The sequence below is a fragment of the Mytilus trossulus genome, chromosome 3, assembly GCF_036588685.1.
Source record: "Mytilus trossulus isolate FHL-02 chromosome 3, PNRI_Mtr1.1.1.hap1, whole genome shotgun sequence".
Classification (NCBI taxonomy): domain Eukaryota; kingdom Metazoa; phylum Mollusca; class Bivalvia; order Mytilida; family Mytilidae; genus Mytilus; species Mytilus trossulus.
In genome coordinates, this window is record NC_086375.1 from 44,638,345 (window position 1) to 44,654,630 (window position 16,286).

The 16,286-nt window shown below is 29.7% G+C and overlaps 1 protein-coding gene across 6 annotated transcripts in view; it reads left to right on the top strand.

Annotated features, from left to right (window-relative positions):
* Window positions 1-14,221, top strand: part of LOC134711581 (guanine nucleotide exchange factor DBS-like) — a 60,362-nt gene extending 46,141 nt beyond the window's left edge. For 4 of the 6 annotated variants that reach the window (XM_063572267.1, XM_063572268.1, XM_063572263.1 and 1 more), the window contains exons 12-26: window positions 908-1,087; window positions 2,001-2,167; window positions 3,243-3,309; window positions 3,997-4,112; window positions 4,586-4,655; window positions 4,977-5,072; window positions 5,271-5,363; window positions 5,887-6,015; window positions 6,461-6,670; window positions 7,738-7,830; window positions 8,397-8,475; window positions 8,824-8,896; window positions 9,938-10,139; window positions 11,116-11,320; window positions 13,244-14,221. In XM_063572267.1, coding sequence (XP_063428337.1) covers window positions 908-1,087; window positions 2,001-2,167; window positions 3,243-3,309; window positions 3,997-4,112; window positions 4,586-4,655; window positions 4,977-5,072; window positions 5,271-5,363; window positions 5,887-6,015; window positions 6,461-6,670; window positions 7,738-7,830; window positions 8,397-8,475; window positions 8,824-8,896; window positions 9,938-10,139; window positions 11,116-11,320; window positions 13,244-13,332 — 1,869 coding nt within the window. In that variant the 3' untranslated portion in view covers window positions 13,333-14,221. Of the gene's footprint in view, window positions 1-907; window positions 1,088-2,000; window positions 2,168-3,242; window positions 3,310-3,996; window positions 4,113-4,585; window positions 4,656-4,976; window positions 5,073-5,270; window positions 5,364-5,886; window positions 6,016-6,460; window positions 6,671-7,737; window positions 7,831-8,396; window positions 8,476-8,823; window positions 8,897-9,937; window positions 10,140-11,115; window positions 11,321-11,739; window positions 11,815-13,243 lie in introns of all 6 variants that reach the window. The other 2 variants (XM_063572264.1, XM_063572265.1) reach the window with 2 other exon arrangements.
* The last annotated feature ends 2,065 nt before the right edge of the window (window positions 14,222-16,286 follow it).

The window sequence follows — 16,286 nt, forward strand, 5'->3', positions numbered from 1 at the left end:
CAGAATTCAATATTTCACAAGGAACAACCATGGAACGAAGGAAAACTTGCGTGAAGTTCCCGCGGGATAATGGTTAGCAACGTCCGGGGATATGGGTTAGCAACACCCAGGGGCTATGGGTTTTGTAACGACGTGCGTTAACCAATCAAAATCCTAGATATATACTAAGCCGGGGATAAGAGATGTTACTAGTGTAATTATAAGAGATGTTACTAGTGAAATTCATTTGTCTGAATGCTAAAAATTATTGCCATGAAAGATGGAAACTTAAAAATTATTTTTTCTAACTGACTTTCTACAAAAAAAATGAGAAACTACTTACTATCTTATATTTTGTGCTTTATCTTGGAAAAATTGATGATTTTGAAATAGAACTACACCTATCAACCAAATATGACTAAACTAGTACATGTATTAATGACATTGGCATGTCAATATAATCTTAGTCCTTATGCTGCTTAAATGTGCAACAGAATCCTTTAATGTGTTATGTCAACACTGTAAAAACACAGGAGTAGGTTACTAATAATTGCAGAATATGCAAATCTTAAGATATGCTAAAGTTGAATCGACTGATCTTAAAATAGCTTCACAGTCTTGCATCTTTTGTGTTTTGAAAGAAGCTTATAAGAGGTGGAGCTATCAGGGAATGTATAATTATTTTAAGTTTTTAATTTCTTTTTGACTTAGAAGGTAGAAACTATATTGAACAATATACCTAAATTGAAGAAGGGTTCAATTTGTTACACTTTATTTATAGGACTTTACTAATAATTTTAAATATCAGTCAAATGAAAAGTATTTTTTTATCGTAACTTTGATCTTTATTTTGTTTGTTCAATTTCATAAATGCAAGACTCATCTTTTGAATATACCATATGTATAATACATAATTTGTACGGTCTAGGTCGCTGTACAGAAAGTGCTCAAGAGAATTGAAGATGTTACAGGGATGTGTGCCAAGAGGAAGGAGGCATTATTAAGAGTAGTAAGACAAGTTCATCCTGCTCCTAAACATGCGCCACCAGAACCTGATCCTTTACGGAATAGTCGTAGACCTAATAATATTTATGAAAAGTCTGCAAGGGTGAGTTCTCGTTTAAAGTTGTTGGTTTGTTTTTACATAAATGAGAGTTTTGATTGTTTTTTTTATCAAATCATTTTTATTCCAATACTGTCAAACCTGTCTTAGTTGGCATCTCTGGATGGCAAATAACTGCCTGTAAAAGGCACTATACGATACCTTTTTCATTGACAAAGCTTGTAAAATGACATTTTTTTTTATAATGGGCACCTGCAAATAAAGGACAAGCTTTCTGGTCATTGATGTGATTTTATATACAACACTACAAGTCTACCAGTAATTTTAGAACGGACTTAATATTCAATTTAGATAAAACTGTTATTTGCCCTTAATGTTTATTTATCTAATTATGTCACTGAATATATCTTGGATTTGAATTAACTAATAAATTGAAAACTTGTTATTTTTGCCCTAAAACTGTAATCTTCAATAAAAACAAATGACCGTAATACTATTAAATTTATAGTAGTTAGTTGTATACTTTTACCTAAGGCATTATTAATCATCAAGTGTAAACCTTTGACTTAGGATCAGGAGTTGTCCTTACTACAAATAATATACCCAAAAGAAAAATATAAAATAGTAAATGATTCAGCAACAAATATATAGGCCTTTTGTCTGTAATTTATAAGTTCAAGTTGCTATTGCTAGTCCATTTGTCTTCATTTCCAATTTGACATTAGGATTTTTTGAAATTGCCTAAATGAAGCTTACTACCAAACAGAAAAGACAAGAAAAATTAACATCTATATTTGTACTGCAAACAGTGTCCAGTTCAGCCATATTTATCAAAAATATCTCCTTTAATCACTTTTCAAAATTTTATTGGAAAACATCAATTATTAAGTGAGACAGTCAGGTGTATTTATAATTTCATGGCTTTCGAAAATTAAATTTTCTCTTTATTTATTATCAGGTACGGACAGACGTGTATCCTCCACACCAACAATATATTTCAAATAGCGTAGGAAATATTTCTGACACTAGTAGTGAGAAAACTAGAAGTTCCTGTTCTTCAATGTCAACAACGGTGTCTTCCGTGTCATCATTATCAGAAAATGATTGTTTGTTAGCCAAACGAAGGTATGTCGTCCTTAAAAATCTAACTCTAAGTTGTTTGCTTACTTATTAAAAACAGATAAAGAAATCTTTATGTAAATATTGGTTGGAAACCATATCCAATTCTTATCAAAAAGAATATGTTGATGGCAAAAATATATCTTTACCTCAAAATTAAGTTATAAGTGTTTGCATTCTGTCTTGTAAAGTGGCATATAATTTGTGTGAGGGCAGAATTAGAGGTCATTCTCTAGGATACACAGGCATTCTGTACTTAGAGTTAGGCCTCTTTGAACTGACTGTAAATAAAAAGCCAAAGCGAGGATTAAACTGTTTGTAACACAACATGGTACATACTTGTTTCCTAGCATTTTGATGTGGATAAAACTAAGATTAGTTTCTGTCAAACTCTGTTTGAAATATGAAATTTATAATTTTGTTATAACAGAAAATGTACACAATGACCATCCTTAATTGTCCTTTTCCTACATGACAATTTGTACTTTCTCAGGTTGCCATGACAGTAAATCATAAGTGTAAATGGTGGGTGGTGGTAGGGGGTGAATGTAGTAATTGTTTTCATTGAATGTAATGCCTAATATGCAGCATTGACACAGCCAGAAGAAAAAAAAAACCAGACAGTTCTATTATTGTAGTTCTTCATCTTGAGATTACAAATGTAACAGTTAGATAATGTTGATGCTATATTGCAAATTCAAATGGTTTATAGGATTCATGTCAGCTAGAAGCTTTGTTATAAAATGTTGTATAACTTATACTATAAGCCTTGTAAGCCTATATGACCTAGTGGTTGGTAAAAATTTTAAAACTATCGGATGTTTTACAAACATTTCAAGCCATCATCAATGAAATCTGCAACATTTTATGTAATGAGGAAAAAATACAACCAAATAGATTTATTATGTAAATAGATTTTGAATATTGCTTACTAGACAGCTGTTACTAGATAAATAAAGGACATTTGAATAACTTACACATTGTAGTATAATTATAGATTCAATTTACACAAAAAAATCCCCAATCCATATTCAAAACTGATGAACTATAAAATATTTATTTTATTTTATTTTATTTACAGACATGTGTTGAATGAACTAATCGAAACAGAAAAGACATATGTTGCTCAGTTAGAAGATATAGTGCAGGTATGGAAAAAATATCAATCTACCATAGACCAATGATAATTTGAATTCAAAATTTAAGATCGATAAGCATTCCTTTTTAAGGATATCAATCAAAGTTGAGCTTAATAAACAATCTTTTTATGGGACTTTATGAATAAAGTACTGGTATTTGTCTTTTAAAATTTTATAGCCTGGTAATACATCTTCTGAAAAGGTAATTAAAAGGTATGAATATACATGAACTGTTTTAAGTTTTGAAAGTTAAATATCCTGCGAGGGTTTTATGTAAACAACCAAGACAGTTTTCAAAATGAAAAGTTAGATTACTGTATCTATATTATAATTTACTATCTTAAGATACACCTGTTGTGATAGGTAAAAGATATAAGCACAGGTGAGAGAACCAGGTAACCTCTGATAACAAAGTTTAACAGGAAATTCTATAATTTACATAAGCTACCTGATAAATTAAACGGATGCCTACGATTTTATTAAGTTTATAGACATTTGGTATTTTTAATGTTATTTTTGTCCTGTCTTATCTAACGGTTATCTTAATTGCTCTTTTTTATTTCTTTTTAAAGATGCCTATGAGTTAAATGTATTGGAGGAATGGGCCTGTCTTTTGCTCAAATTCTTATTAAAGTTTCATTATTTACATATTAACCTAATATAAGATATCAAGATCATTTCACTTTTTCCTTTTAGGGATATTTCCAACAAATGGATAACCCAGCATTTAGAAATATGATACCAGAACAATTAATTGGCAAGAGAGATGTCTTGTTTGGAAATTTAGAGCAAATTTTTGATTTCCATAGAAAGTAAGTCATTGTAAGGTTTTAGCTTATTTTTACTATGAAAATCAGAGCTTTTAGTATTAGCTACTCTCACAAAAAGCTGATGAACTAAGGAGAAACAGCAAAGACTATTCTGCTCAGATTTAGAATAATTATGTGTGTAAGGTAACAAGTATTCTTTTGAACTGTTCCCTTGTAAGCTTGCACATTAAAGAATCAGACACAAAATGTTGGAGTGCTTTAAAAGTTAAAAATTAAGATATAAGCATTGTTAAAGCATCTGGATTGATAAAAAAATATTTCTTTATTATTTTGATTAAAGCAAAATAAGGAATGGCATTGTACCATGAACTTTTATGTCATGTTGCCAAAGACATGGCACTTTACTCTGAGCAACAATAAAACATTTGTAAAACTCTAAAACAAAGGAAGTGAAACCAGCAAATTCCATATGACTGATATAATTATCAAATTTAACTATTTTAATTCTTTTTTAGTGTGTTTTTACATGAGTTGGAAAACTGCAGAGATGCACCAGCAAAAGTAGGGAAATGCTTTGCTAACAGGGTAAGTAAGAAGGATTCATTTAAGAATGAATTGATCAGTAACGCTATGTAATAAAATATTTTAAATAAAAAATATCCATAAACAAATCATGTGTCAACCGCAAACTGTCTTTGAAAAAAATTATTTGAACATAATTTATATCAATTTAAAAGTAGTTAAAAGCAGTATACCAATACACAACATAGGTAAACACAGAATTTTATATATCAATATTAATACTTCTAAGAGTGGTGCTGTTTTCTGCAGTTAATATGATTAAAATGTTTTTTTTCTTTTTAACATTGAACATCAAAAGTAATAGTATGTCAATGTATCTTTCAGAAAGAAGAATTTCACTTATATAGTATTTACTGCCAAAACAAACACAGGTCTGAGGAACTACGCAATACAATTGGTGATCAGAATCCATTCTTTATGGTAAGTAGTCTAAGGGAGACAATTTAAGAAAAAATATTGTAAATTGTGACAAGGGAGATAATTACGCTTATTTTTCATGAAATTTTTTCATCATTTTTAAATACTTTTAAAATATTCCTCTTGTTTATTTTTATTAAAAAAATATATAAATTGATAAATATATTTTTAAATTGATTTGTATCTTTTGCTTGTTTACAGGAATGTCAAAAAAGATTAGGGCATAAGTTACCATTAGGGGCATATTTACTGAAACCTGTGCAAAGAATCACAAAATACCAGTTATTACTTAAGGTAAGTTAAACACATAGTTTTCAGTATGTATTTATATTTTACTCAATTATTTTCAAGTGTGCTTTTGTCTCATTGCCACTCACACCACATCTTCCTATATCTATTTTAAATTTTATTTTGAAAGTTTCTAATGATTTCGTCAGACAGGAGTTAATATATTCATATCATAAGAAGAGTGGAATTCTCTGATCAACCTATAGTCCTTAAACAAAGCATAATTAGACCATTGGTTTTCCTGTTTGAATTGTTTTACACTAGTAATTTTTGGAGCCCTTTATGGCTTGCTGTTCAGTGTGAGTCTCTACTTCGTGTTGAAGACTGTACCTTGACCTAGAATAGTTTACTTTTAAAAATTGTTACTTGGATGGAGAGTTGTCTTATTGGCACTCATACTACAACTTCTTATATCTCTAAACCTGTTACGTGAACTTTCAACTGATAATCAATAGACAAAATATTAAAAATTTTCAATAGAATTAAAAGATGCGTGCAGGATTACCACTATCTTGAATTTTTTATTTAGGAAATGTTACGGTTCACTGATCATGACCAAGCATGTGCAACGCAGTTACAGGAGGCATTAGATTGTATGTTAGCTGTTGTCAGATATGTTAATGACAGTTTACATCAAGTCTCTATTGTTAATTTTCCGGTAAGTTTTATTTAGGGATCACATATAAAGTTAAGAAAAAATATTAATTTGTTTTAGTCTACTTTTCTTCCATTTAATCTATTTACATGGAAAAAAATGAATGTTTTGTGTCTGTCATATTGATAATAGTGATTATTGGTAACCACTTCCTTAGTAAAATTAAGAACTATGATATGTCAAAATCAGAGTGAAAGAAACTTGATAATATAAATACCTAGCACAGGAATACCTGTAAAAAATTAACCCTACATAAATCCGAAATCTTTCTAAAAGGTACTATTATATTAAGACACTCAAAGAATATTAGGGCTAAATGAAACATATTGTAAAGTAATAAGCCATTTGTCCTCTTTTCTGTATTTAGCAAATTTAAAAAAATAATTATTCAAAAGTTAGTAAGACATATAGAATTTTGTATGACGATATCTATCTTTTCTATTTTCAGGGTAATATTTCTGACCAGGGTAGATTACTCATGCAGGGCAGCTTTTGTGTGTTTACAGAACATCACAGAGGAAGAATAAAGGATCTTAGATTTAAACCAATGCATAGACATGTGTTCCTATATGAAAAATCCATATTACTGTGTAAAAAGAAAGAAGAATCTCCTACGGGTGTTGATAAAGGAGTTTATGTTTTTAAGAATCTCTTACAGGTAATATTTTACCTGAATTTTATGCAGATTTATTCAATTAAAGCAATTTGAATGTAAGCCATGTTGCACATTTAAACATCTGTCTTAAAAAAGAGCTTTAATTAAACATGTACTATGTCACTTGCTTCCTTATCTGTTGAAACTTAAAAAATCTGTAATAAATTTTTATATTTACAGTAAATATTGATATAAGGAGGAAACAGAATGATAATGATAAATGATTGATAGTGTTAACTGAATTTGAAAATAATTGATGTTTACCTTTTATCTATAATACCATGAACCATAAGGTGGGTCTCATTGGGGTCTAAGCGTGACGGGGGATTGCTGTTTTTTGTAAGCGTGACACATGAAAGTCAAGTTATTGTGGTAACGGGAAATGAGGTCTTGCGGGACCTGGGAAATGACAAAAAAAAGGAGAATCGCTTGTGTACATAGTGTAAGTTGGATACGGGAATCTGACAAAACAGTAAGTGGGATCCAGGATCGGAACCCCCCTAATGAGACCCCCATAAGGTATGAAAGATTGCAATATCACAGGGCATATGTTTCAACCAATAAAAAAACAACTGATTATATATTATGCAAAATGTGAATCTACTGTAAAAATGAAGATTATAAAAAAAAATTCTTAGCAGATATGTGCCTTAAAGGTGCACTTACCATTATTGAATGATTTTATTACTGTAAATTCAGAAATTATTGTGAGTTTTTTATTATTGCGAATAATGCGACTGAGTTGTAAACGCAATAATTAAAACTCGCATTTTGTAATATTTTAACTGAATTAAGCATGACTTTTTCTCAAAATCGTAAAAATTAAAATCGCATTCAAGTGTAAAATGACAAAATCGCAATAATAAATGCACACAATAATTTCTGAATTTACAGTATAAGACAGTATTGTAAAACAGGTTAAACCCATTTTTAGATTAAACAGTTGAGGATTTTATATACATGTAATTTCATTAACAAAGTAAAATGTATCAGGTACATTAATTCTAGATTTAAATAAATGTTACCAATTGTAAAGTACAGATTTTAAATGTAAGGATTTATATTTGTAGATGGTCCAGGTTGGGTTAACAGAGAATGTAAAGGGAGACAAGAAGAGGTTTGAGTTATGGTTGAGAGGAAGAGAAGAAGTTTATATAATACAGGTTAGTTTTAATTTTATCTATGGGACAAAATTGTGAAAACCATTTGAAATAACCATACTTTGGAAGGTTGAATAAAATACTTGATATAATTTTCTCTGTTTTCATTTGCGCAAGGTAGTGCATCATCCAAAGCCAATAGCCAATAAAATGCTTTTATAAACAGTGAAAGTATATATTATGATCAAATTTTAGTCTACAAAAGGTACAGGCGTTCATTATCAATGAACTAGTATATATTTGTTTAGGGGCCAGCTGAAGGACGCCTTCGGTTGGGGGGATTTCTCGTTACATTGAAGACCTGTTCGTGAACTTCTGCTGTTAGTTTTTCTATGATGGGGTTGTTGTCTCTTTGACACATTCCCCATTTCCATTCTCAATTTTATCCTACTCAATTTGTGTGTGCTCTCTGACATTATATTAATGTTTTTTTGGTGTTTCCTTCTATTGCTGTTTTAAAAATTTGTTCAAGCTTTTGATTTTTAAAATTGATAGACCAATAAAGCCCTTCTTAAAATATAAATGATATGATCAGAATTGTTAATTTAACATGTTATATTTCATTACAGGCACCCAATATGAATTGTAAGGACATGTGGGTGAAAGAAATCAAAAGAGTACTTATGAGTCAGTTTGACAAACTTAAAGGTAAGCAGTATAACTATACCAAAGATACATTTTCCCGCTGGAATCTCATATAAGTAGTTATTGAGGAATTATTATATCTTTATTTTTAAAAATCATAGCTTACTTTATGTCCATGTAAACTTAAGTACATTCTAGCAACCATATTTTCTCTTCTGATCTGTAAACAATCTTATTTTCTATTATTATCAAATATAATAAAAATGGAATTTTTCTAGATATTTTGAGAAACAAATTATATCTTTTCCAGAAATATATCCAATCACAATGATATTGCAGGTACAAATTTAAAAGACAAGAAATACTTATTAAATAGAAAATGACTTCTAACAACATATTTTTTCTTTGTAGTCACACAAAAGACCTTGAGACAGTCACAAGAAAACCTTGTATCTATCACAGATCAGGAAACAAAATACTCAAAGTAAGTATATATATACTGATAATCTACCTAAACCATAATGTTCTAATGATTTATATGAATAAACTCAAATTCTAGTAACATGAAAGTGCAAAGGATAGTTAATTGAATAGTGTGAATTTGTTACTCAATTTTACACTTTTGTTTTTATACATGCATGAAAACTGTAATCTCAAAAGTAAGTCATTCAACAATTTAGACCTTGATCAATTATCCTTCATTCTCTATTACGGTAGAATCTACTATACTGTAGATTCATTATCATTAATTGTATTAATTTAAGCTGATTCTTGGTTTTGATTTTTCAAAAATTTGGGCTTCAAGCATCCCTGAAGGAACTTTAATTGTAGAAATGAAAATCTTATGTTGTAAAGGAGTAGGTCCGGTAAGACCCCTTTTTGGCCCCAAAATATAACAGTTTTACAAAATTGTTAAAATGTAAACTTTTAGTTATTTATTGGACAGTTGAATGCTTCTGCCACATAAATATGGGCTGTTTTTGACAATACAATGCACATATATCGGGTTGTAGCGCCATTAAGTCATGCTAAATTACTGAAATCTTCAAAATTCAAGCATTTTAGTTAAATTTTAGACGGTTTCCGTGTAAAACGAAAGTGGCCGCATTCGTGTTCATCCTTAATATTGAAATGTGAGTTGTATCTTATGATAATACATAACATATATAAAGGTTGTGGATGAACACGGATGCGGCCACTTTCATTTTTGACAAAAACCATCTGTAAAGTGACATTTTTCAGCATATTTGGTAGATTTTTCATATTTGAGCTGGAATCGGATCGTTTTTAATGACTAAATCAGTTAAAATCTTTCACAATAACTAATTGAATCAATTGAAATAGACACTTAAGTGTTTAAAAAGTGGTAAAAATCTTTCGTCAGATGAAACTGAAATGAGTCCTTACCGGACCTTCTCCTTTGGTACTGTTTACATAATTTCAACTGCTTAAAGTATTTTTATCTCCAGGTTGGATTCAACATTATACTTTTCAATCATTCTTATTTCTCCTATTTCTATTTTAGTAGTAACTTAGTAGATAACTGGAGAAACCAACATCTACTGAATAACAACACATCAACATTGCCAGTAGGGATAGAAATGAGATCTCCAGAATCTCCTACCCCAGGTAACCATGACGGGGCGTGGTCTGACGAGGAGTATACAAGTAGTAATCCTGATGAAGAAAGTATAGGGGAACCACACTCACCTTCTTCTCATAATGATGTAAGTAGTATGTTGATAATAAGGATCATACCTTTATACTTCTGGGCTGTAGGGGTTGTTTAAAGATCTTGACTACCCACAAGGGTCTCGTTCAAACGGTCTGTAGCAAATAGGGTGTGTTTAACGACTTTGACTAACCATGTTAGGGTCTCGCACAGTCAGTCTGTATTAATTAAATTTATTAAACGGTCTTAATTAGTTTCCTATATGATATGGGTTTTTGCTAACTTTTGAAAGTTGCATTATGACCTATACTTGAATTCTATGTCATTTGGTTTCTGATGGAGGGTTGTTTCAATTATTCTTCATCTTCATATTTTACATTAAGCTGTTAAACATAAGCCTTTCTGTTAAAACAGATAGATAAATTATGAAATATAATTTATGAATTTTTGTAATGTAAGTTTTCATACATTTGAAATTGGTTAAAACAAGAATGTGTCCAAAGTACACAGATGCCCCACTCACACTATCGTTTTCTATGTTAAGTGGACCGTGGAATTGGGGTAAAAACTGTAATTTGGCATCAAAATTAGAAAGATCATATCATAGGGAACATGTATACTAAAAGTTTCAAGTTTATTGGACTTCAACTTCATCAAAAACTACCTTTGCCAAAAACTTTAATCTGAAACTTGCACTATCCTTTTCTATGTTCAGTGGACCATGAAATTGGGGTAAAAACTCCAATTTGGCAATAAAATTAGATTGATCATATCATATGGAGCATGTGTACTGAGTTTCCAGTTGATTGGACTTTAACTTCATTAAAAACTACCTTGACAAAAAACTTTAACCTGAAACTGGACAGACGGACGAACAGACAAATGAACGAATGAATAGATGGACACACAGACCACAAAACATAATGCCCCTCTACTATTGTAGGTGGGGCATAAAAATTTATAAAGTTGTAATGTATGTTATGTTAGATGTAAAACAACAACAATACAAGCAACATACTTTTACTTTTCAGAGATACAAAGCTCTAGGAGATTTCCATACCAGTAACCAGTCAGAACTATCATTTAGAGAAGGAGATCTCATTGAAGTAGTACGGGCAGGCTCTAATGGTTGGTGGTTTGCCAAACACCTCACTACACATAAGGAGGGCTGGGCTCCATCTAACTACTTAGAACCAATACCTAGATCGAATTCACAGTTCTCTGTCTCAAGTATAGGTTAGTAATTATCTCCCCTTATTTGATAATCTGAAAATATATCTTTATGTCAAGTATAGGTTAGTGGTAATCATCCCTTACTTAATAATCTAGCAATATCTATGTACCTCATCGTTTCATTTCATTGCACTAATTATTAGAAAAAATGATCTAAGGCTTATGAATTTTTGGAGCTTATCATTGAAACAAATCATTTTCATAGATTTTTTATAAATTATAGTAAAAACATGTGGTTGTTACTGTTCTTTATAGCGGTAGCTTTGGTAAGAAATTATCCCCTCCTTGTATTAGTTGTATTATTCACAATAGATTTTTTTTCAAAGACATTTTTCACTTTTTGCTGTTCTTTGTTCTCTCATCATTATTGCTATTGTAAATGTAATTATCAGAATTTATTTATTGTTGTATCCTCCCTATAGGTACCCCATTCAGACAACAAATTTTGTGGTCACCAGAGGTATAACTTATATTTTGTGTAATCACTCAATTGCATGGTGTGTATTATTTGTAATTTATAGCAAAATGTGAATTTTAAAATCTCAAATTTTTATTTCATTTGTGACTACACTGTATCAATTTATTATTTATGGCACATTTTTTTCTTATGAAGTGTAAATTTTTCTACCCACTGTCACATTTTAGTGTCTACAGTAAATAGGCAATAATATAGAAATATTTTAACTTAAGAAGACAAGAACTTAAGAACAAGATACAAATATCAATTATTGCCCATATTTATTTCAATAAAAAATCAACGAAAAGTAATTGACATTTAGAAAAAAGTATACAATATCTATTTTAAGATAAACTATTTCTGTCATACAAGTGAGAGGTTTAGCTAACTATACAACCAGGTTATCCTTTCATTTGATGTGTTTGAGCTTTTGATTTTGCCATTTGATAAGGGACTTTCCTTTTTGAATTTTCCTCGGAGTTCAGGATTTTTGTGATTTTCCTTTTTTTCTGTAATAGAAATTTTAATTTCATTTCCAAAGTTTTTAAAATTTCATCAATATTTATGCCATTATTTATATCTATAAATGTCATACATCAATTATATACTTTTTAAAATTAAAACACCCTTTTCCTAAGTATTCAACTAAATTTTTATTAGTTACACTTTGTCACCTTTTTTGTCAATTTGTTCTAAAACCTCTTTGATGTCAAATATTTTTTTGGTATTATTTAGTGCACTTTTATTTAATTCCATAGAATATATCAGTCTTTATTGTCACTGGACTTACATCTATAATCCATTAATATGAACTCCAAATTGAATCAATATACAAAAGAACAATTGATTTTTAGTTAGAAATCTTAGTGTAATGCTTATAGAAAATATGTCTAACTACCGAAGCATGTTGTTTGTATTAGTACTTTCTAATGAAAATATGTAACATTTTTAATGGTGATTCCCAGCATGCCTTTAATATAGTGCCACACTGACATAGTTAATACCATTATAAAGAAAATAGAATATATTTTTTACAAATAATGTGGGAAATATATTTACATGTAATTTTGCTGTGCAGTAAAGCATATGTTAACAAGTCATGTGTAAACTCAGTCTTTCTTAAAACTGGCTGAGTACTCAACTCTATAGTCTAAGTCCTACAGTGTCATTTTTGATATTGTATAATGACAAACTTTTATTCTATAGTTGTCAAGGAGTGTTTTAGTTGTCCCTCACTTCAACTAGGTATTATCCATATATGAAATTAACAAACATTGATATGATGAAGACGTTTATAGCCACTATCTTGCACATTACAATCCAATTATGATAAAATAGACTTATTCTATTTTGCTGAAATATTCATTGACATTTCTGTGATAGGACACAAATGACTATATTGATCACATTTCTATTTTAATTTAGCAATGTTTTTTTTTTAAACAACATCATTTTTTTTCTCATTTCAGGATCCCCCGACTACAGTACGAGCAAGTCTAGTTTGAATAGTGGGAAGAACAGTACAGCAAGTCCCATAAATTATGAGACTACAATTTGAAGAGTTACCTCCCCTAACAAGGAATTTCTCCACATTCTAGTCCAGATATTTGTGATATGTTAATGTTTAGAAAGTGCAATTGTTATGAAGAATGTTGATTGTTGATATTTATAAAATTGAATAATGACTTATTGTGAAATTTTGTTTTTCTTCTGATTGTACCTTTGAATACCAGTTCTTCATAGTGCTACATGCAGTTGTTAACTTTTTTTGTGGACTTTCTTCTATTTCAGTATGACGAAAGAGTTTTTGAAGTTTATTTTATATAGCTATTTATATTAACTTTTTGCAAAATTTCTATGCATATTTGTAAGTTTCTAATGTGATCTAACTTATTTAACTTTAGAATGGCTGTGATCGTGTTTAATTGCATGATATTTTTATAAAAGAGATATTATATTGAGCTAATACAATACTTTTGTATTGGAATAATGTCCAATAGGTGAAGCAAAAACTAAGTGATTATATCAATGTCATGTGATAATCCTGTATTGAAAATACTAATTACCTAAAACAGAGCAGAAACTACCAAAAACACTAAAAAATCATTTGGATACAGATAGTTTAATAAGCAATTTAAAATTTAAATATTTTTAAAATATACTGTAGTTACTTGACTCTTTCCATACAAAAAAACACCATTTCAACCTAAAAATGTTTGTGACATAAATTCAGTGTATTTGTGAAAAGTAATGGTATAAGAATCTTAAAGCTACCGGGTAGTTGCCTATCTGCACTGTATTAGTTTCTAAAAAATGTGACTGAATTTGCATCAAATGAATAATATGAAATGCATAACACTTTAAAGTTGTTCATTATAATCAAATAATTTGTTTGAATATTGTGGAATTGTTAATGTTATGACAATGGTTGTGAAAGCGTATTAAATGTACATGGGAGTAATAAAAACATGGTTAAATCTATTGCATCAATCAAATAACAAGCGGAGTTATGTCCCCCCCCTCTTTGATAAACTTCTTAAGATTCATTTACTGGAAAGAGAATTCTTTTGTGAAACTTGCTTTAGTTATTTTCCATTTATTTTTTATAAGTTATAAAATCATGTTTAATACCTACACTGTTTAAACTGACATTGTGTAAATCTACATTTGATATTTCCCTCCTTTTTCCTCCTTTTAAACTGACCAGAACTGATTTCGAGTTGATAAAAGACATATGAATGAATTAGTCTTGTATGATCTTATTCTACCTAAGTCTACCTTATTGTTGAAAAGTAAAGTAATAATGTGAAGGGAAGTGACTCTTTGTATACTTTATTTTCTTTTGTGAAGTATATATTTGTTACTGTAAGTTATTTATTTTTATTGTTTACTATAGATATATAATATGAAATGTTACAGTCTCTGTTGAATATGTACTAAATGCGAATAAAAGTATCTAAGCTATTTAAAACTTGTTCATTGTTTAAAATTGTTCATGATGCTTAGTCTTTAGATTACATGTTGTGTTTTGTGAAATGCTGTTTTGTTTTTGGTAGTTGTCATTGCCAGTTTGTTTTGGAATTAGGAGTTTGAATATTTTCTGCCTTTCTTTTTGCACAACAGGTGCCGCCACATGTGGAGCAAGATCTACTTACCTTTCTTGAGCTTATGAGATCATCATCTGGTTTTGATGAGTTTTGTGTTGGTTAGTCTATTCTATTTTGTGTTTTTTGTTTTGTATACTGTTGTGTGTTTTTATACCATTTGAGTATTTTGTCATAGAGTGGGGCGCTCATATACGCCATGGACACAATTTCGCTGTTTTATGATTTTGAGGTGTAAACACTTCAAAGGATGGTTGAAATGGAAGAAATATGCCGGTAAATTATATTTTTATAACAAATATGGTTATTTTTGAAAATGAGAAAAAATTTCGGCACTTACCGCAAAGGACAGAAAAACGGACAACGATTTTCAGCCAATTTCATGAATGAAAAAAAAAGATTTCAAAGAAGTATTTCTCAGTAATTCTTTGACTGATTGCCCTAAATTTCAGTTTTTTACACCTTTCAAATGTCTGCTATTCATTTATAAAGAAATTTATTTGATAAATATTGTTTAAAGCTGCTGTTATTTGGATTTGAATAGATATGTAAAAACAGCGAATATGTGTCCCCGTTGACGAAAAATCAGGAAATTTCAAACACCCTTTAATCACACTTTTTAGATGATTTTTCTCAAAAGAAAACCGTTTTCAAGCTAAGAATATTTGCATTTGAAGTTATCTTCATATAGAAATATCAGTACACTTCAAAAACATACAGACCTGAACATAAACTGATGAAAACATGGAAAGATATGGCGAAAATGAGCACCCCACTCGAGCAGTTTGTCATTAATTAATATCAAATTAGTATTTTCACCTCTATTTTGCATTAATTTTCTGTTTGATTATATTTAATCAACAGGAAAGAACAGTGAATAATAATTAACAAAAATATGTCAATTTGAAAATACTGTGAGGTTGTATGACTGCCAGTGACACAACTATCTATAGACATAAAGACAGAGATGTGAAGAAATATATAACTGTAGAACTTTCAACAATGAGTAAAACCCAAATCATATATTATAAGCTAAACATTCAATCAAAGTTTCATCACTTTTACATGATGACTTTAAAACTAATGACAGTACTTTATTTTCGTTGATAGATATTCTGTTATTTTGTCCAAATTATGATCAAAGGGTTTTCTTTTAATGGTTTCATAGTGCAAGTGAAAATGAAAAACAAACATTTTATTGGATAATAATTTTTTTTCAGTATACAATGTTTGTTTTATTGTCATAAACACAACAAACGACCTCAATGTGTTTATTTTCAAGTTGCAGTTTATCCAAAGATTCGAAAAAGCTTTTATCATTTGGAATATATATATATATATATTTAAAGTATAAGACAATAACAATCTAAACCAAGGAACAAGCAAAGACACTATTTCACTAAAACGT